At 42.2% G+C, this 19,684-nt stretch overlaps 1 protein-coding gene across 8 annotated transcripts in view; it reads right to left on the bottom strand.

Annotated features, from left to right (window-relative positions):
* Positions 1-9,182: 9,182 nt before the first annotated feature.
* DPP8 (dipeptidyl peptidase 8) overlaps positions 9,183-19,684 on the bottom strand; it is a 74,886-nt gene continuing 64,384 nt past the window's right edge. For 7 of the 8 annotated variants that reach the window (XR_002478796.2, XM_012454496.3, XM_012454492.3 and 4 more), the window contains 3 exons: positions 18,079-18,221; positions 17,129-17,240; positions 9,183-13,698 (listed from right to left, as the gene is read on the bottom strand). Coding sequence is in view for 6 of the 8 variants with exons in the window: in XM_012454496.3 (XP_012309919.1) it covers positions 13,576-13,698; positions 17,129-17,240; positions 18,079-18,221 (378 nt within the window). In the remaining 2 variants the exon portion in view is untranslated. Of the gene's footprint in view, positions 13,699-17,128; positions 17,241-18,078; positions 18,222-19,684 lie in introns of those variants that run through there. The other variant, XR_010336978.1, reaches the window with a different exon arrangement.

The raw sequence follows: 19,684 nt of genomic DNA on the forward strand, positions 1-19,684 counted from the left end.
AGAGTCTCACTCTGTCACCAGGCTGGAGTGCAATGGCACAATCTCGGCTCACTGCAACCTCCGCCTCCTGTGTTCAACTGATTCTCCTGCCTCAGCCTCCTGAGTAACTGGAACTACAGGCTAGCACCACCACACCCAGCTTATTTTATTTTTTATTTTTTATTTTTTTTTGTAGTTTTAGTAGATATGGGGTTTCACCATGTTGGCCAGGATGGTCTTGATCTCTTGACCTTTTGATCTGCCCTCCTTGGCCTCCCAAAGTGCTGGTATTACAGGCGTGAGCAACTGCACCCGGCTGGGAAACGTTCTTTAGTGCCCAATCCAAATGCCTCCTCCTTTGTGCAGCCTTCCCTGACCACCTTCTTTTCCACTGCCCAGAGAACTAGTAGCTCATATCTGAGTGCTATGTGCCAGGCACTAGAAGCTTTGCAAGTGTTTTCTCATATCAAAGCCTACAGTAGCTCCATGAAATGGAATAACCATTAGCTCCACGTAGCTGCTCAATTCATGTTGCTCGCTGATTAGCTGGTGAAGCCAGGATCAGCATTCCTCTTCTGTACTGTGACCTTGGGCAAGGCATACAGCCTCTCTGAGTTCTCATTTCTTTCCCTGACCAAAAAAAAAAAAAAAAAAAAAGGTGGAGAAATAATAATATGCCTGACACCCCAGTTTTACTGTGAGACTCAAATTTAATATAATGATGTCATAAGGAAGTACTCTGTAAGTGGTGGTACACTCACCATACAAATGTTAGCAGTTGGTATTCAGAGGGAAATGTGTCACCTGGCTCACAGGTGAAACATTTTATCCCTAACAATGGCCTTACAGTTAATGATGCCTTCATTTAAAGGAATGTGCAGGTTGGGCACTGTGGCTCATGCCTGTAATCCCAGCGCTCTGGGAGGCTGAGGTGGGCAGATCACTTGAGGTCAGGAGTTCAAGACCAGCCTGGCCAGCATGGTGAAACCCTGTCTCTACTAAAAACATGAAACTGGGCCAGGCACAGTGACTCACGCCTGTAATCCCAGCACTTTGGGAGACTGAGGCAGGCAGATCATGAGGTCAGGAGTTCAAGACCAGCCTGGCCAACATGGTGAAACCTTGTCTCTACTAAAAATACAAAAATTAGCCAAGTGTGGTGGTAGGCACCTGTAATCCCAGCTACTTGGGAGGCTGAGGGATTGTTTGAACCTGGGAGGTGGAGGTTGCAGTGAGCCAAGATCGCACTACTGCACTCCAGCCTGGATGACAGAGCAAGACTCTGTCCCAGAGTGGGTAGGGGGAATACAAAACTTAGCTGGGTGTGGTGGCACACAACTGTAATCCCAGGTACTTAGGAGGCTAAGGCAGGAGAATCACTTGAACCTGGGAAGTGGAGGTTGCAGTGAGCCAAGATCATGCCATTGCACTCCAGCCTGAGCAACAGGGTGAGTGAGACTCCATCTCGAAAGAAAGGAATGTGCAATACCAGAAGATCAGCCTTTGTTTGGGTCAGGCAAGCAGGAGGTATCTGAAGCCAGAGCTGAGTGCAGTCACCTCCATAGGAGGCTTTTGTACCCACTCTTGTTCATGGCCCAGAAACTACTGTCCTCCCAAGATCCCTGGGGCTGAGTCATGTTCCTCTCCCCTTCCAGCATCTATCTTCTCCCCAGCCTCACAGCTCACGTCCTTGAGAGCAAACTTCGTTCTCTGGCAGGCGTAGATGGGTGGGGTTGGATCAATAGCAGGAGTGCTAACTTCACTGTCATGAATCACTTCCAAACCCCCATCCCATGCCAGTTTATACTTGACAATTTGGCCTCACAGGCAACTCTGTGAAGTATTAAAACTCCACTTTAGGGTCCAGGAAACCAAGAGTAGAGAAAGAGAAGTGTTGCTCAAAATCACAGCTGCTGGAACTGAACCCAATTCTATCAGATCCCAAATTCCTTTCTCTTTCTCATGCTCTCCCTCCTTTCTCTGGGCAAGTTCAGGGAGATTCATATCCAAGACCCACCCAGCACACACTTCTTGAGCTCAGTATCAGCTCAGTCCCAGAAGGAACTCAGACTTCAGGCAAGTATTATATTTCCTTTATTTTCTAGGATACATTCGTGTGTGTGTGTGTGTGTGTGTGTGTGTGGTTTGGGTTTTGTTTTTTTGAGACAGGGTCTGGCTCTATCACTTAGGCTGGAGTGCAGTGGTGCATGCAGTCACATCTCACTGCAGCCTCAACCCCCTGGGTTCAAGTGATCCTCCCCGCTCAGTCTCCCAAAAAACTAGGACTACAGGTGCATACCACCATGCCTAGCTTTCATATTTTTTGTAGAGATGGGGTCTTCCTACGTTGCCCAGGCTGGTCTCAAACTGCTGGGCTCAAGAAATTCTCCCACCTCGGTCTCCTAAAGTGCTGGCATTACAGGCATGAGCTACTGCACCTGGCTTGTAGAATATAGTCTTAATTCACGTTTTGATGTTTCTAATATTAGGGTCTTACAAATGGTGACATCTTAGATTTTAGGAAATTTAGTAGGAGTTCTACATTGAGAGTCCTAGATACTGCATGTTCAGCTACTAACCAGTTGTGCCTTTGCAGGGAAGTGACTACCTCCTGGTAACCTCATTGGGTTAGTCGACCTGAGTTCGACTAACTCAATGCCAATTCTCCCACTTAACAGCTATATGGCTTTGTAGTCCTCTCTGGGCCTCAGCTTCCCCACCTGAAAGTGAGGGGAGGGGTCACTGATTTTCTACCTCTTCTTTTAAGCTGTGGAACATGTTTTCCTTGAGTTGCTGTGGATGAAACAAGGGGTGGGGACCTCCTCCACTCCCTGTGCCTCTGTAGAGCCCACCCTGGCAACAGCCTTGGCAGTCTCGTTTTGGCGAATTCCTCTGCTTGGGTCTTGCTTGGGAGAACATTGTTCTGAGAGGTGGAGACACAGCTAGAATCCCTGAGCTTCAGTATGGACTCTAGGCAGCTGGTATGGCCATGGAGGAATCATTTCCTGGCTTGGCGTCAGCTTCTCGTCTGTTAAGTAAAGTGGTAAATTAGATAATTTCTAAGAATATGTTCTGGCTCTAATGTTCTGTGAATAAAATCTTCCATCGCTGTACTTCAGATACTTTTTTTTTTTGAAACAGAGTCTCACTCTGTCACCCAGGCTGGAGTGCAGTGGTGTGATCTCGGCTCACCTGCAACCTCTACCTCTCAGGTTCAAGCGATTCTCTTGTCTCAGCCCTCTGAGTAGCTGGGATTACAGGTATGTGCCGCCATGCCCGGCTACTTTGTTGCATTTTTAGTAGAGAAGGGGTTTCACCATGTTGGCCAGGCTCATCTCGAACTCCTGACCTCAGGTGATCTGCCCACTTCGGCCTCCCAAGTGCTGGGATTACCGGCGTGAGCCACCATGCCTGGTCAGAGACTCTTTACTCTGGTTATACATTAGGATCACCTAGAGAACTTATTTTTAACAAATTAAAAGATGGTAGGACTTCCCCTCCCCATTTTGATGTAATGGATCCTGGGAGGGACTTATATATAAATGTTTTTAAAAGCTGCCCAGGCAACTATAGTAGCAACCAGGATGAGAAGGACAATACCTCCTGACCTGAAGCCTCAGTGGGGGATGAAGAATACAAACTACAAGGACATTTTAAAGAAGGAGTTCTAAAAGCTTAAAGTTGGGAAGAATTTGGTTTCTTTTGCGCTTACAAATTGTAGATGGATGCTTAGGAACCTACAACCTTTCAATCAGACAACCCTAAATGGGGGATGTTAGATTTTATTTGAACATTTTTTTGGTATTCAAGTGTCTCATACATATCTGACCCTGCAGTAGGTATTATGGGGGAGACTTAAGCAAGTCTAAGTGTACAACTTTGAGAGTCTGTGATCCAACTGGAGAAACAAAACCAATAGCAAAAACAGTATGGTATGAAACGAAATGCTAGGCTGGGTGTGGTGGCTCACGCCTGCAATCCCAGAACTTTGGGAGGCCGAGGTGGGCGAATCACTTCAGGTCAGGAGTTTGAAACCAGGCTGGCCAACATGGTAAAACACCATCTCTACTAAAAATACAAAAACTAGCCAGGCGTGGTGGTGCATGCTTATAATCCCAGCTACTCAGAAGACTGAGGCAGGAGAATTGTTTGAATCTGGGAGGAGGATGTTGCAGTGAGCTGAGATCACACCACTGCACTCCAGCCTGAGTGACAGGGAGACTCCATCTCAACAACAAAAAATAAATTAAATGCTAAATTTGAGATAACCTTTATTGAGTTACTGTATATCAGGCACTACATATTTATGTATATTAACTAATTTAATCCTCCATTGAGTTTTTGTTTTTGTTTTTTTTGAGACAGGGTCTCATGCTGTTGCCCAGGCTGAAGTGCAGTGGTGCAATCTCAGCTCGTTGAGATCTCCACCCCACAGGATCAAGCAATTCTCATGCCTCAGCCTCCTGAGTAGCTAGGATTATAGGCTAATTTTTGTATTTTTAGTACAGACGGGGTTTTGCCATGTTAGCCAGGCTGGTCTGGAATCCCTGGCCTCAAGTGATCCTCACACCTCACCCTTCCAAAGTGCTGTGATTACAGGCGTGAGCCACCTCGCCTGGCCATTAATTTTTTGTTTTGTTTTTTTTGAGACACAGTCTTGCTCTGTTGCCCAGGCTAGAATGCAGTGGCATGATCTTGGCTCACAGCAGCCTCCACCTCCTGGGTTGAAGGGATTCTCCTGCCTCAGCCTCCCGAGTAGCTGGGATTACAGGTGCATGCTACCATACCCGGCTAAGTTTTGTATTTTTAGTATAAACAGGGTTTCACCATGTTGGCCGTTGGCCATGCTTTTTTTTTTTTTTTGGAGACAGAGTCTCACTCTGTTGTCCAGGCTGGAGTGCAGTGGTGCGATCTCAACTCACTACAGCCTCTGCCTCCCGGGTTCAAGCAATTCTCCTGCCTCAGCCTCCCCGAGTAGCTGGGATTTATAGGCATGTGCCATCATGCTTGGCTAATTTTTGCATTTTGTGTTTGTGTGTGAAATGGAATGTTGCTCTGTCACCCATGCTGGAATGCAGTGGCGAGATCTTGGCTCACTGCAACCTCTGCCTCCCAGGTTCCAGTGATTCTCCTGCCTCAGCCTCCAGAGTGGCTGGGATTATAGGTGCCCACCACCACGTCCAACTAATTTTTGTATTTTTAGTAGAGATGGGGTTTCACCATGTTGGCCAGGCTGGTCTCGAACTCCTGACCTCAGGTGATCCACCTGCCTTGGCCTCCCAAAGTGCTGGGATTACAGGTGTGAGCCACCACGCCCAGCCAGAGGGTCTTGAATGTCAGACAGAACTTGGATTTGATTAGGGACTAGAGCACCACTTGAAGTTGGGCAGGAAATAATTAGTTTGCCAGGCTGGGCATGATGGCTCATGCCTATAATCCCAGCACTTTGGGAGGCTGAGGCAGGAGGACTGCTTGAGCCCAGGAATTCAAGACCAGCCTGGGCAACAAAGTGGGACCCCTATCTGTACAAAAAATTAAAAAACTAGCTGGGAGTGGTGGTGTGTGCCTGAAGTCCCAGCTATTTGGGAAGGTGAGGTGGGAGGATCACTTGAGCCTGAGAGGTTGGGGGCGTGTTCATGCCACTGCACTCCCACCTGGGCAACAGAGGGAGACCCTGTCTCAAAAAAAAAAAAAACCTTCCTTTAAAGGAAGTGGCTGCCGGGCGCGGTGGCTCACGCCTGTAATCCCAGCACTTTGGGAGGCCGAAGCAGGTGGATCACGAGGTCAAGAGATTGAGACCATCCTCGTCAACATGGTGAAACCCCGTCTCTACTAAAAATACAAAAAAATTAGCAGGGCATGGTGGCGCGTGCCTGTAATCACAGCTACTCAGGAGGCTGAGGCAGGAGAATTGCCTGAACCCAGGAGGCGGAGTTTGCGGTGAGCCGAGATGGTGCCATTGCACTCCAGCTTGGGTAACAAGAGCAAAACTCCGTCTCCAAAAAAAAAAAAAAAAGAGCCTGTTGAGGGCAAGGACAGTGTGTTCCTCAGCTCTGTTTTCTGATGGCCTAGCACAGATCTGGCACATGATTGTTCCTAAATATTTGCTAAATGAAAGTTGAGAAATGCTTCTTTGAAGTCACTTGGAATTCTATTCTTAACCCTGAACTCAGGGTGGGTAGAGAGCTGCTGTATTTATCCAGCACTGAGATCATGAGACCTAGCCCTGGAACAGGAGCAATGATAGGAAAGAAGAGGAGATGGTTGAGACAGCTCAAAGCAGTTAACTTGCAAGGCAACACATCAAGTATCCAACTGAACTGCAGAAAGTGGTACCCACATGCATGCTTAGGGATGCAACGATGACAAGGTATGTGCTCAGTAATTAAACCAACACAGAGGGTTCATTTCACAGAGGAGCTGTGTGGTTTCTAGAACCATCCTGGCCAGAGGACTGACCTGCCTGCAAATAACTGTCACCTGTGAGTTGAGTGTTAAGTTCTGCCACATCTACAGGATGTTTTTTTCAGTGAAGATGGGGGAATCCTGGAGCAACTATCCTGGCTAATTGCTTCCCCAGACTTCTATTTTAAGAACACTGGTTTGGATGCCAATTTAGAGAGAGCATCTTTTAGTAAGGAGTGAGGAACAAACAGCAAACTGAACAATCTGCCTGTTCTGGAGCTGAAACCCCTCTAGTTCATTACAATGGGAGCTCAAACTCTTCCAGGGTGATAAAGCCAGGCAGATGAATCCTTATATCCTGGTAAATCCCCAAACTACACCAAACCCAAAATAATATTATATTCTGGTTATAAGATTCTCATACTGCGACTGTTTCACTCTGCTCCCCACAAAAGCACCAAGGTTTCAATATCTGCCTCTTCATATCCAGTGGGTAGGTGAGGTTAATAGGACCAAAGGGAAGTGAAAAGGCTTCAAGGCTAACACTTGCTCTGACTCTGGGGCACTGGGATTCTACAGCTGGAAGTCTACCCTTCCATCACAGTATGCAGGACGCTATGGCTAGACTGAAAGCTTTTGTTTTTTTGGAGATAGGGTCTTGTTGCCAAGGCTAGACCGCAGTGGTGTCATCATAGCTCACTGCAGCCTTGACTTCCTCGGCTCAAGTGATCCTCTGCCTCAGCCTCCTGAGTAGCTGGGACTACAGGCGTGTACCACCATGCTCAGCTAATTTTTTAAAGTTTTAGTAGAGACAATATCTTGCTATGTTGCCCAGGATGGTCTCAAACTCCTGAGCTCAAGCAATCCTCCCGCCTTGGCCTCTCAAAGTGCTGGGATTACAGATGTGAGCCACTATGTCCGGCCTGAAAGTTAATTTAAAAAAAAAATTATTTTGAGATGAGGTCTGGCTCTATTGCCCAGGCTGGAGTGCAGTGGTATGATCTTGGCTCACTGCAGCCTTTGCCTCCAAGGCTCAAGCAATCATCTCACCTCAGCCTCCTGAGTAGCTGGAACTACAGGCATGCATCACACACCTGGCTAGTGTTTTGTATTTTTGCAGAGACAGGGTTTCACCATGTTGCCCAGTCTGGCCTCGAACTTGTGAGCTCAAGCAATCTGCCCGCCTCAGCCTCCCAAAATGGTAGGATTGCAGGCATGAGCCACTGTGCTGGGTGAAAGCTGTTTTTTGACAGACTAAGGTAGTCTATAAAATTTCCCAACCATGGTGCCATAAATAGATCATATGTATAAAGAGATACTAATTTCTTTAGACCTGAGGCAGGCCTGGCCAGTCACTTCTGGCTACAAGCAGCCTTAACAGCTTATCCTGGTGTGCCTGTTTATCCCTGTGTCATAAGAGTGTCTTTTTGTTTCACAAGATGAAAAGGTTAGGAAGCACTCATCTACAGCAGTCCCTTATTTCGTATTGTTTTGAGACGAAGTCTCACTCTGATGCCCAGGCTGGAGTGCAGTGGCATGATCTCAGCTCACTGCAACCTCTGCCTGCCAGGCTCAAGCGATTCTCCTGCCTCAGCCTCCCAAGTAGCTGGGATTATAGGCATATGCCACTACCATACCCGGCTAATTTTATTTTCAGTAGAGACGGGTTTCACCATGTTGGCCAGGCTGGTCTCGAATTTCGGACTTCAAATGATCTACCTGTCTCAGCCTCCCAAAGTGCTAGGATTACAAGTGGGAGCCACTGTGCCCCACCTAGCAGTCCCTTATGTTAAAATCATCTTTATTCCTAATAATTGTTGTATACAAAATAAAAGTAAGTTTAGGACCCTAATACAGCTGTGGTTCTTAACTTTTGGGGAGTATTTATCCCTTTGAGTATCTGAAAAAGCCAAAGAGCCTACCTCCAGAATAATGCACTACTGCTTTTCATGCAATACTTCACATACAACTTGAGGGTTCCAGGATCCAGATTAAGTCTCTGTTCTGGAAGGATTATCACACAAACCCATATTTACTTATTTCCAAGGGGTTCATCTGCTTCCCCTCTGCCCTTTCTCTAATAAAACTTCAAAAAAGCAGAATATTGTCAGACAGGGCATGGTGGCTCACACCTGTAAACGCAGCACTTTGGGAGGCCGAAGCAGGCAGATTACCTGAGGTCATGATGGAGTTCGAGATCAGCCTGGCCAATGTGGTGAAACCCTGTCTCTACTAAAAATACAAAAATTAGCCGAGTGTGGTGGCAAGCACTTGTAATCCCAGCTACTCGGGAGGCTGAGGCAGGAGAATTGCTTGAATCTGGGCAGGGGAGGTTGCAGTGCACCAAGACTGAATGAACCACTACACTCCAGCCTGGGTGACATAGCAAGACTCCACCTCAAAAAAAAAAAAAAAAAAAAAAATCTCTGAAAAACGTACTACATCAAACTCCCTCAAAATCAACTCTAGGTGGTATTCCTTCAAACCCCTAGCTGCGTGGGGGTGGAGTGAGGAAGATATGCTCCTCACTGGCTCTAAGCACCATCTCAACAACCGCTGGTTGTTGGGAACCACCTGCAGGTAGAAAGCCGTTCTCTGCACACCTCCCATTGGGCCTGGATACATTTTGGTTAGTGCATGTAAACCCCCTAAGTAATCCTTCATACTGCAGTCTCCCTTCTCCACTGCAAGCACATGATCTTGGTCATGTGTATTAGTCACTCCACATTTGTCACTAATCAAGGCAAGGCTGTACATTTCCCATGAGGAAATGGGAGAAAAAGGAACATTTAAATCAATTAATTTCAGCAGCATCTTTATTGCAACAAAGAATCTGTAATAAAATGCAACAGAACTAATGTTTCACTTTACATGATTAAAAGCCATATAGCTAAAAATGAGAAAACCCATAAGCTTACTGGAGTGAGACATGCAATTCTTTTTATACAAGTTAATGCTTAAAACAGCAGGCACTTTATGTTCTAAAATTAAACACCTGAACTCCAATTCTGCTGAATACAATATAAATTTGTTTTTGGGTTACTTAAAAACAAACATACAAACACTACTTTTTCTTTATCTGCAAAGGACTTAAGAAATGATTACCTAAAGTCCAGCACCTTGCACTAGCATCTCCATATGTGAGGCTGGAAGACGGATAGGTGAGGCTGGGTGAGACTGGGAAGGTGGAAGTCAAGAAAGTTTCCTTTTTCCTTTATATCTGCTGGGAATAGACACTCACCTTATATAGTTTAGAAATGGCCATGTCTCCTTTCTTACATCAAAGAGCTGTAAGATGGGCTCCCAGGCTTAAGCAAGCACTCTACTCTATATTCCAATCCTCAAATCCCCCACTATACCAAGGAAGACACATTTAGTGCAGTGATTTTAATTAACTTCAGAATGTCATATACTAATTACAAGTACTGCTTCATTAATAAGCATGCTTAGCATTTACTTTGGAATGGAAAAATTAACCATTTTTATGTGGTTACCTTTAAAATGTTTTATAGGAATATATTAATAAATACTTCTTTAAAAATTTACCTTTTCTACATATCATTTAACTACCATGAGGCAGGACACCTGGCTGGGTCCAGCACCAACTGGATACTAACTGGCTGCGTGGTCACGGGTATATTTCCTCCTCTCTCTCTAGCATGTAGGTTGTTCTTCTAACAAATAAGAATATTAGGTTAGATTAAATCAAAGATTAATTCCATCTTGAAAAATACATGGTTCAATGACAGATCTTATAGGAAACATTCCACCTGAAGAGAACTATGCTACAGAAAGGTAAGCTATACTTCCTGGAAGGAACAAAACAAGTAGTAAACAAACAAAAAAAAAAGTAAGCATCGGTATCAATATCGCATTCTTTTAAAAGGTAATGCATGCATTGTGACCTGATCCTCTTGTATGAAGCTTTGGAAAAGAACCAGGAATGGCATAGAGGGAAAAACCTTCATTCCAAAATGAATCTCCAGATAAAGGTGATAGAAACAAAGTAAATAACATCTTCTGCGGCTTTCAGAGTGAGAAGGGGCCAAATAGTTATCACAGATGAGCAGCTTCATGGACTGCTGTTCAGGTTCTTGTCAATCAGTCCAGTGTAAAAATCACCTATTATTAATCCAACTCCATTCTCTACAGAAGAGTTTCTTAAAGTTGTCCATAAATTACTTACTGTAGGATCGCCTGGAAAGCTTGTTAGAAATGCACATTCCTGATGTCTATCCAAATCAATGGAATACAAATATTTATTTATTCATTTATTTGAGGCAGAGTCTCAATCTGTCGCCCAGGCTGGAGTACAGTGGTGCAATCTCAGCTCACTGCAACTTCTGCCTCCCAGGTTCAAGTGATTCTCCTGCCTCAGCCTCCCGAGTAGGTGGGATTATAGGCACACACCATTATGCCCAGTTAACTTTTTGTACTTTTAGTAGAGATGGGGTTTCACCACAATGACCAAACTGGTCTGAACTAAGCTCAAGTGATCCACTCACCTTGGCCTCCCAAAGTGCTAGGACTACAGGCATGAGCCACCGTGCCCAAACTAGGAATACAAATTTTTAAGAGTGATTCAAAACTCTACATTTCTTTTAGTAAGTGCCCCAGATACATCTTAGATTTTGAGTTCCACTACTTTATACTGCTCAAGTAAATATCCCTCTTGATGGTTGTTCACGTGTATACACATTTATCAAGTCTGTAAAAATCCTGTATGATATTTATACTAGTGCTTTTTGGCTCCCATTAAACTGTTGCTACTTTTATAGATTCTTGCCATTTAAGCTGTTACCCATACTCAGGGAGTACAAACTTTTAGTGAGATTTCTACTGATTGCCTCAATTGACTATGATATTTTCCACCCTAGTTGTAAAAAGCAAATTCAGTCAAATTGTCTTTCTGTAAGTGAATTCATTCAGGTATTTTTTCCCATTAAAGAAGTAAAATGGCATTTAAGTGACTGGGAGTGATAATAGAAGCATTCTTTGTGATAGAAGGAAAGGAGAAGTGTAGATGCAAAAGGAAAACACCTGTGAATTCAAGAGTACACGAAGTTTTCTAAATTTTTTTTGGTAAAATAAGAGATGCCATTTTGAAGAAACAGCCTTAATGGGTGAGAGGTTTCAAAGGAGTAGCTGCTTAAAAGCTACTGTATATCATTTCTACTTTGCATATAAGGATAGATCCCTTGAGGCCAATTAGTCCAAACAAAATAAAACAAAACAAAACAACCTCCACAGTGAGATATATACTTAAGGAGGAAAATACTTTCTTGGGGAAGAAAGTTACCCAAATCAATTTAATTTAACATTGAAAATATATATAAACATATCTTGGCATGGGAAAATATCAAACATGAAATGCAATACATATACAGACAGTAAGAAAAAGCGTGGTATCTATCATACAGTATAAATGCAAACAGCAAAACCCAATACCGTTCCTAATGACAGAACCACCAGGTCATCCTGCCATTTCTGGGCTTTCCCTACCTCCTATGAAGTCTACAATGAAGTCCACCTCTTACCAACAGTCAACGACCTTACTAATGGAGGCAATGCTCTCTATAGGGAAATCTACTCTCTCAGTAGTGATGAGAAAGAAATATAGCAAATTTTCTTGGAGTGTTGTTTAAAAGTATTGGTAATAACTTTCTAAACACTCAAGTGTGTGATAAAAAGCATCAAACTCATAGATGCCTTCCCTGTCACTGGTGCCAATGTGACCAATTTAGCACCCCGAGGGCATATCTCAATTAGCGCCTGAAAGCCTATGAGCTCTCTTCATAGCTAAATGCTAGGGCTAACCAAGAAAAGTTCATGACCATTCAAGAGAACTGTTTATAGCCTTTAAACACAAAAAAAAGAGAGCCATGGCTTGCCAGGGATTAGTTTATGGTAAACAGGTTATCTGTAAACCTTTGTATTTTAAGCTTACAATATCTAAATTATGTTCAAATAATTTTAATAGGATAAAGTTTAAATCTTGATAAGATTTCTAAAATCAAGAGGAATAATAAAAAACAATTAGAATTATAAAAGTAACTCTAAGGAACTACTTTCCTCCCCTGAATCATGTTACTCTGTAGCTGTGCTGGCAAGACAGTGATTTCTTGATTTCGGTTTCCTTAATATTCTAGTTGTTTAAATTTCACTTTCCAAACATTTTCATGAGTATTTTTGTCAAAACTACTTCTGCTTAGTTCTTAATCAGGCCCTCACCACCTCTTGTCATTCCCCAAAACCAGGTCTCCCCACCCCACTGTGATTCCCTTCAATCTCTTTAAAATTCTAGAATATTTTAATAAGGAAATACCAAATGGAAACTGGCACCACTAAATTTTCTGAAGAATTCTAGAGAATGTATACTTTTTCCTTTTCTTAAAGGAGAAAAAAAACTTGCCTGCAAATATTTAAGCTCTAATCATTTGATTAAAATTTTTCTGCCTGTAATTATCAATATCATGACTAATTAAATCCATGCTACATCTACAGTTACTAGCCTTTATGCAAAAGGAAAAGCCCACTCTGTCAATATCATTAAAGAAAAATGAGAATTATTTATACTAGATACAGATTAAATTGGCTAAAAACTGGTCAGAGCCAAAACAAGTGTCTTTAGGAGGCCATTAAGTTATCTTTGAAAAATCATTAATGAATGACTGGTTAAGTCAAGTTTAATAGTTATTAGTTCATAACATGCTGTATATGCCCAAGCAATGAAGCATACGCTATTCAATTACATTTAAGTGCTATCAAATCTGTAACTAGTCAGAGATTCTGGAACTGAACCAAACCAATCACTAATATCATCATATTTTAACAAACTCAAAAGTATACTGTAAAAATACACTAATTAAGTTCATGAGGTTTGTAATGCTATTAAAAGTGAAAATAGGTTAGTATGAATACATGGTGCTAATGTTTGTTTTTTTTAAGTAATTCTCATGGTATTGCTGGGTCTCTCAGGAATATGTATCATTCAATTTTGAGCACGTAGGGTTAAGGTATATGATTACTACCACAAGCCATAGACCCCTGCATGGCACCACATTTATTGTCAGGAATAGATGTTATGTGGCAGGTACCAAAATGTGATGATCAATTCTGTGTTTTCTATTGATTAAACCTCCTCTTTTGGTTAAATAGCCAGTGTATACCAGAGTTCTACAAAGGCCAAAACTATATCACTTTTAGAGCAGCAATACGTGATCCAAGGTTTTCTTGAAGGTAGTGCAAAAGATGCAGTTCATAATGTTCTCCAGACTCAGGAACTCTTATGCTGTGTCTCTCCTGAGGATAGATCTTACCAACAACAAAAAATAAAGATACAAAAAAAAAAAAATTTAGTAATACATCTTCTTCCAAAGCTTTCCAGAGATTTTTAACAGGATTGATGCTATGAAACACAACCTCTATGCAATACTGTAGAATAAATCCTATCTAAACACTCCTCTCAATTCCCTTATTTAACATTAGGCTTAACGAAGGATTTATCTGTGGACCAATGGTTCATTTTCTAAGTGTGGTCTACAGACTTTGAGAGGTCTCTGAAACCTTTTCAAGGGATACACAGAGTCAAAACTACTTTTAGAACAATACAAAGACATTATTTGCCTTTACTCACTGTGTCAACATTTACAGTGATGATGCAAAAGCAAAGGTGAGTAAAACTGCTGGTGTCTTAGCATGAATCAAGGCACTATTATTAAACTCCACTAGATGTCACAGCATTCCTCACCACCACACACTTCCAGTAAAAAGAAAAATGCCAGTTTCACTTAAGTAGCAGTAAAAATTAGAATTTATTAAGTTATAACTCTTGAGTAGAAGTCTCTTTAATATTTTGTGTTTATGAAATGGGAATGCGTAAAGCATCTGTGGTACAGGATGTCTCAAGGAAAAATACTTCTGTGAATGAGTCACAAGCTGAACTGCTGCTTTTTAAATGGTACTCCATTTTTTTTTTTTTCTGAAACAGAATCTTGCTCTGTCACCAGGCTGGAGTGCAGTGGCACAATCCTGGCTCACTGCAACCTCCAACTCCCCAGTTCGAGCGATCCTCCTGCCTTAGCTTCCAAAGTAGCTGGGACTACAGGTGCACGCCACCACGTCCAGCTAATTTTTGTATTTTTAGTAGAGACAGGGTTTCATGGTGTTGGCCAGGATGATCTCAATCTCTTGACCTCGTGATCCGCCCACCTTAGCCTCCCAAAGTGCTGGGATTACAGGTGTGAGTCACCGTGCCTGACCTGGAACTCCATTTTCTACTTTTTTTTTGGAGTCTCGCTCTGTAGCCCAGGCTGGAGTGCAGTGGCGAGATCTTGGCTCACTGTAACCTCCGCCTCCTAGGTCCCGGTTCAAGCAATTCTCCTACATCAGTCACCCAAGTAGCTGGGGTTATAGGCATGAGCCACCATGCCCAGCTAATTTTTGTAATTTTTAGTAGAGACGGGGTTTCACCATGTTGGCCCAGTCTGGTCTTGAACTCCTGACCTCGTGATCCACCCGCGTCAGCCTCCCAAAGTGATGGGATTACAGGCATGAGCCACCATACCCGGCCGGAACTCTATTTTTAACTTCAAAGAATGACTGACAACTATGGTTATTTAGGGTATCTGGTAAATATTTTCTCAAAAGTGAATGAAGTGAGCTAGTCACTTCAAGGACAACACTGACAGTATTTGTTACAATGATAAAATCTTGGCTTTTGAGTTAGAATTTTGGAAAACATGCATCTACTACTATTAAACTAATGAGCTTCCCAATACTTAGACACTTTTCTGATGAGATCAGTATTACAATATGTGATTTTTAAAATACTGTACAATAAAAGGAGTCAACATTTGAAAGACTGGCATAACACAGTGAGCCAGTATTTTCCAGATGGCCAATGCATACGTAAAAGATCCGTTTGAAGTATAAGATCCACAGTTTAATGTGACAGAGTATAAAGTTTATAGACGTCACTTCAGATTCCACATTAAAATCAAGCTTTAAGCAAGATGCAGTAGCCCATGCCCTGTAGTCCCAACTACTTAAGAGTCTGAGGTAGGAGGATTAGTTGAGCTCAGGAGTTCAAAACTAGACCAGGCAACATAGTAAGACTCCATCTTAAAAAAAAAAATTAAAAAACAACAAAAAATTCCTTGGCTGGGCATGGTAGCTCACCCTGCAATCCCAGCACTTTGGGAGGCCAAAGTGGGAGGATAACTTGAGCTCAGGAGTTTGAGATCAGCCTGGAAAACTTAGTGACACCCCAACTCTATTTATTTTTAAAAATATATTTAGGCTGGTAATCCCAGCACTTTGGGAGGCCAAGGCCTCGAATCACCTGAGGTCAGCAGTTCAAGGCCACCCTAGCCAACATGGTGAAACCCCATCTCTACTAAAGGTGCCAAAAAATTAGGTGGGTGTGGTGGTACGAGCCTGTAGTCTCAGCTACTCAGGAGACTGAGGCACAAGAATTGCTTGAACCGAGGAGGCAGAGGTTGCAATGAGCCAAGATCATTCCAGCTTGGGTGACAAAGCAAGTCTCTGTCTAAAAAACAAACAAAAAACAAAAAACAAAAAAAATATATAGACTATATAAAAAATATAAGTTATCTATATATTTTAAAATAACGAACAAAATCTCATAACCTTTAAGAAACTACCACTTGTCCAGTTTTGGTACAGTATCAAAGAATATCTACAATTACCTGAAAAGGCTAAAATAGGCGTTGTTTTTTTTTTTTTTTTTTGAGACAGAGTCCACTCTGTCACCCAAGCTGGAGTGCAGTGGCACAATGTTGGCTCACTGCAACCTCTGTCTCTAGTTTCAAGCAATTATGCCTCAGCCTCCTGAGGCACCCGCCACCATACCTGGCTAATTTTTGTATTTTTAGTAGAGAGGGGGTGTCTCCATGTTGGTCAGGCTGGTTTTGAACTCCCAACCTCAGGTGATCCACCCGCCTCAGCCTCCCAAAGTGCTGGAATTACAGACGTGAGCCACAGCGCCCAGCCAATAGTTTATTATTTTAAAATATTTAAAATTTTTCTCAGTTTTAATATCTTATATGAAAAATATTGATATAATCGATATAAACAAAGTTCTTTGGTAGGTAAAGGTGTCCTAAAACCAAAAGGTTTAAAAATTGCTGCTATAGATAAATATCTCATAGTTTAAACATATATATCACCTGAAATGTAAAAAAGGAAAAAGTAATTTTTTCATTTTTTAAGAACACATAATCTGTTTCAGGAGTAAAACACAATTTCAAGAAAAACTGGAATAATGAGCAATGAATAATGGAGCAATGGAGGAGGGTAACTTGCTGGTTTCTGCTCCAATGTCAATGTAAAATAAAAGAAAATTAAAAGACTATATAAACAGGTCCTAAAAATCCTTTTGCAACAATGAAATCAAGTAGTATTTCCTCATTCTTCAAAGGGGATAAAGAAAAGCAAAGGAGAACAGTGAATGGACTGCTTGTCATCTTTTCCGTGCTTCCAAACTGAAAGCAGATACAGACACAGGGTCATGTAATCTGATAGGCAGGTTTGTCAGCCTGACTGCAAAAGAATCTTAATTTTTATCCAACTACAGGCACTATTAACTATGTCTCTTACTTTACTTCTCTTAAGCAGAGGGTGGACACTCTAAAAATCTGGCCTTACCCCACAGTTAATAGATTTCAAAGTAATCAATTACTAATCATGACTACATTTAACTAGAAAATATAGAATAACTCACCTGTAAGTCATATGGCTTTCCAGCCCTCACTAAAAAACTCAGTAATATACTGGTATGTGCAAAATGGACATTCTCATCCAGGAACCCATGTAAGAGCAGTAAACGATTTGGTCTGAGAAATGGAAATATTAGAGGATTAGACAAAATAGTAGAGCATTTGGGAAAACCATTTCACTTATTTAATCATACTTAACCATATTAACTTCCTTATACTGTGATGTTAGAATAAAGATTTAATATTTTCAATATTAAATTTGTAACATATTAACCAGAAGCCACATGTAATGAAAGATTAAAAAAAGATCATGTGTTCAATTTTTTATAAATAAAATATTAGGGCACATGTATAATTATAGCAAGTCCCTAGAACTATTTGTAAAATATATTCAGGCAGACGTAAAATTTTTCCACCTTGAAACAGTTGTGTACTTAACTTTTTTCAGCAAAAACAATTGCTTCAATTACAACTTGTAAAAAAGCATTACATGAACTGACCTGTAATTCAGTTTTAAGAAACAGCTAGGCTATTCTAGTATAACATATTCATCTTGGTTTTTCAGTATCTGAATTTTTCATTAGGATTAAAAAGACAATTTTTAAAAATACAATTTAAAATTTATAATCTTCACTTAAGCTTGAACTAGGCCATGCCCAGTGGCTGATGCCTGTAATCCCAGCACTTTGGGAGTCTGAGGTGGGTAGATCACTTATGTCTAGGAGTTCGAGACCACCATAGGCAACATGGTAAAACCCTGCCTCTACTAAAACTACAAAAAACTAGGTAGGCATGGTGGCACATGCCTGTAGTCCCAGCTACTTGGGGCTGAGATGGGAGGATCCCGAGCCTAGGAGTTTGACACTGCAGGGAGCCCTGATCATACCACTGCACTCTAGCCTGAGTGACAGAGTGAGACCCTGTCTTATTAAAAAAAAAGAAAGCTTGCACTTACTCAGAGGGGAACTTTTCTGCTTGCATGGCCACAGATCCTAAGTAATAGCCCTGTTCATTCTGGTCAGGATGACCCATGTAACGTTCCGTGTATCCTGTATCATAGAAGATCCACAGAGTGACTGGGGCCCCAGCAATAGCAACCTGCATAAGACGACATTGACAGTCAAGTGTGGTCCGGAAAAAGAGCATGGCTAGCAGTGAGATCTTACAACTGCAAATTTACAGCTAAAATTATCCTTAAGCTTTAGCCTTACTACCGGGCATACATGTCCCAGGCAACTCAGAAAACTGAAGTAAAGTGCCAAGGTCAAGAATTTGATAGTTTGTGAGTCAGTTTCACGTTCCACAGGCATTCTACATACCAAACCTTTAACCTGGGCTTGCTGAAATACAAAAGCCAGGTCCTTTGTTAAAAGACGACTGAACTAGGCTGGGTGCGGTGGCTCACGCCTGTAATCCCAGCACTGTGGAAGGCTGAGATGGGCAGATCACAAGGTCAGGAGATCGAGACCATCCTGGCCAACATAGTGAAACCCCCATCTCTACTCAAAACACAAAAAAATTAGCTGGGTGTGGTGGCGCACGCCTGTAGTCCCAGCTACTCAGGAGGCTGAGGCAGGAGAATTGCTTGAACCCAGGAGGCAGAGATTGCAGTGAGCTGAGATCACGCCACTGTGCTACAGCCTGGGTGACAGTGCAAGACTCTATCTCAAAAAAAAAAATAAAGACGACTGAACTACAACCTGTTGAGGAAAAAAATGTCCGAGAACTGTCAGTTTTATGTAAAAAAGGAGCCATCTTCTTTTAAATCTCTGTTGGCAGTACAGAATTTAAAATAATATATGAAATATACTAAAAATGTGCCTCATTTTAAGGCTCCTATAGTTTTATATTTTAATATTCTAATTATTTTGACAGCTATAAGCTTGGAAAAATTATGGGAGTGGTTAGAATTTATTTATGGTTATTATAAAGCTTTACTGGATATATATGCAAGAATAAAAATCTTATTGTTTTTGTTCTTAAAAATAAAAATTAAGGGTCAGGCCCGATGGCTAATGCCTGTAATCCCAGCACTTTAGGAGGCTGAGGCAGGTAAATCACCTGAAGTCAGGAGTTTGAGACCAGCCTGGCCAACATGGTGAAACCCCATCTCTACTAAAAATACAAAAATTGGCCGAGTGCAGTGGTGGGTGCCTGTAATCCCAACTACTCGGGAGGCTGAGGCAGGAGAATCACTAGAATCACCTGAACCCGAGAGGCGGAGGTTGTAGTGAACTGAGATTGTGCCATTGCACTCCAGCCTGGGTGACAGAGCAACAGTCTGTCTCAAAAAAAAATAAAAAATAGGCCAGGCATGGTGGCTCATGCCTGTAATCCCAGCACTTTGAGAGGCCGAGGTGGGCGGATCACGAGGTTGGGAGTTCGAGACCAGCCTAGCCAACATGGTGAAACCTCATCTCTACTAAAGATACAAAAAATTAGCCAGGTGTGGTGGCGAACACCTGTAATCCAAACTACTTGGGAGGCTGAGGCAGGAGAATCACTTGAACCCAGGAGGTGGAGGTTGCAGTGAGCCAAGATAGTGCCATTGCACTCCAGCC

This window comes from Aotus nancymaae, unplaced genomic scaffold, assembly GCF_030222135.1.
Source record: "Aotus nancymaae isolate 86718 unplaced genomic scaffold, 86718_ANA_hifiasm-v0.15.2.pri h1tg000041l, whole genome shotgun sequence".
NCBI classification, from domain to species: Eukaryota; Metazoa; Chordata; class Mammalia; order Primates; family Aotidae; genus Aotus; species Aotus nancymaae.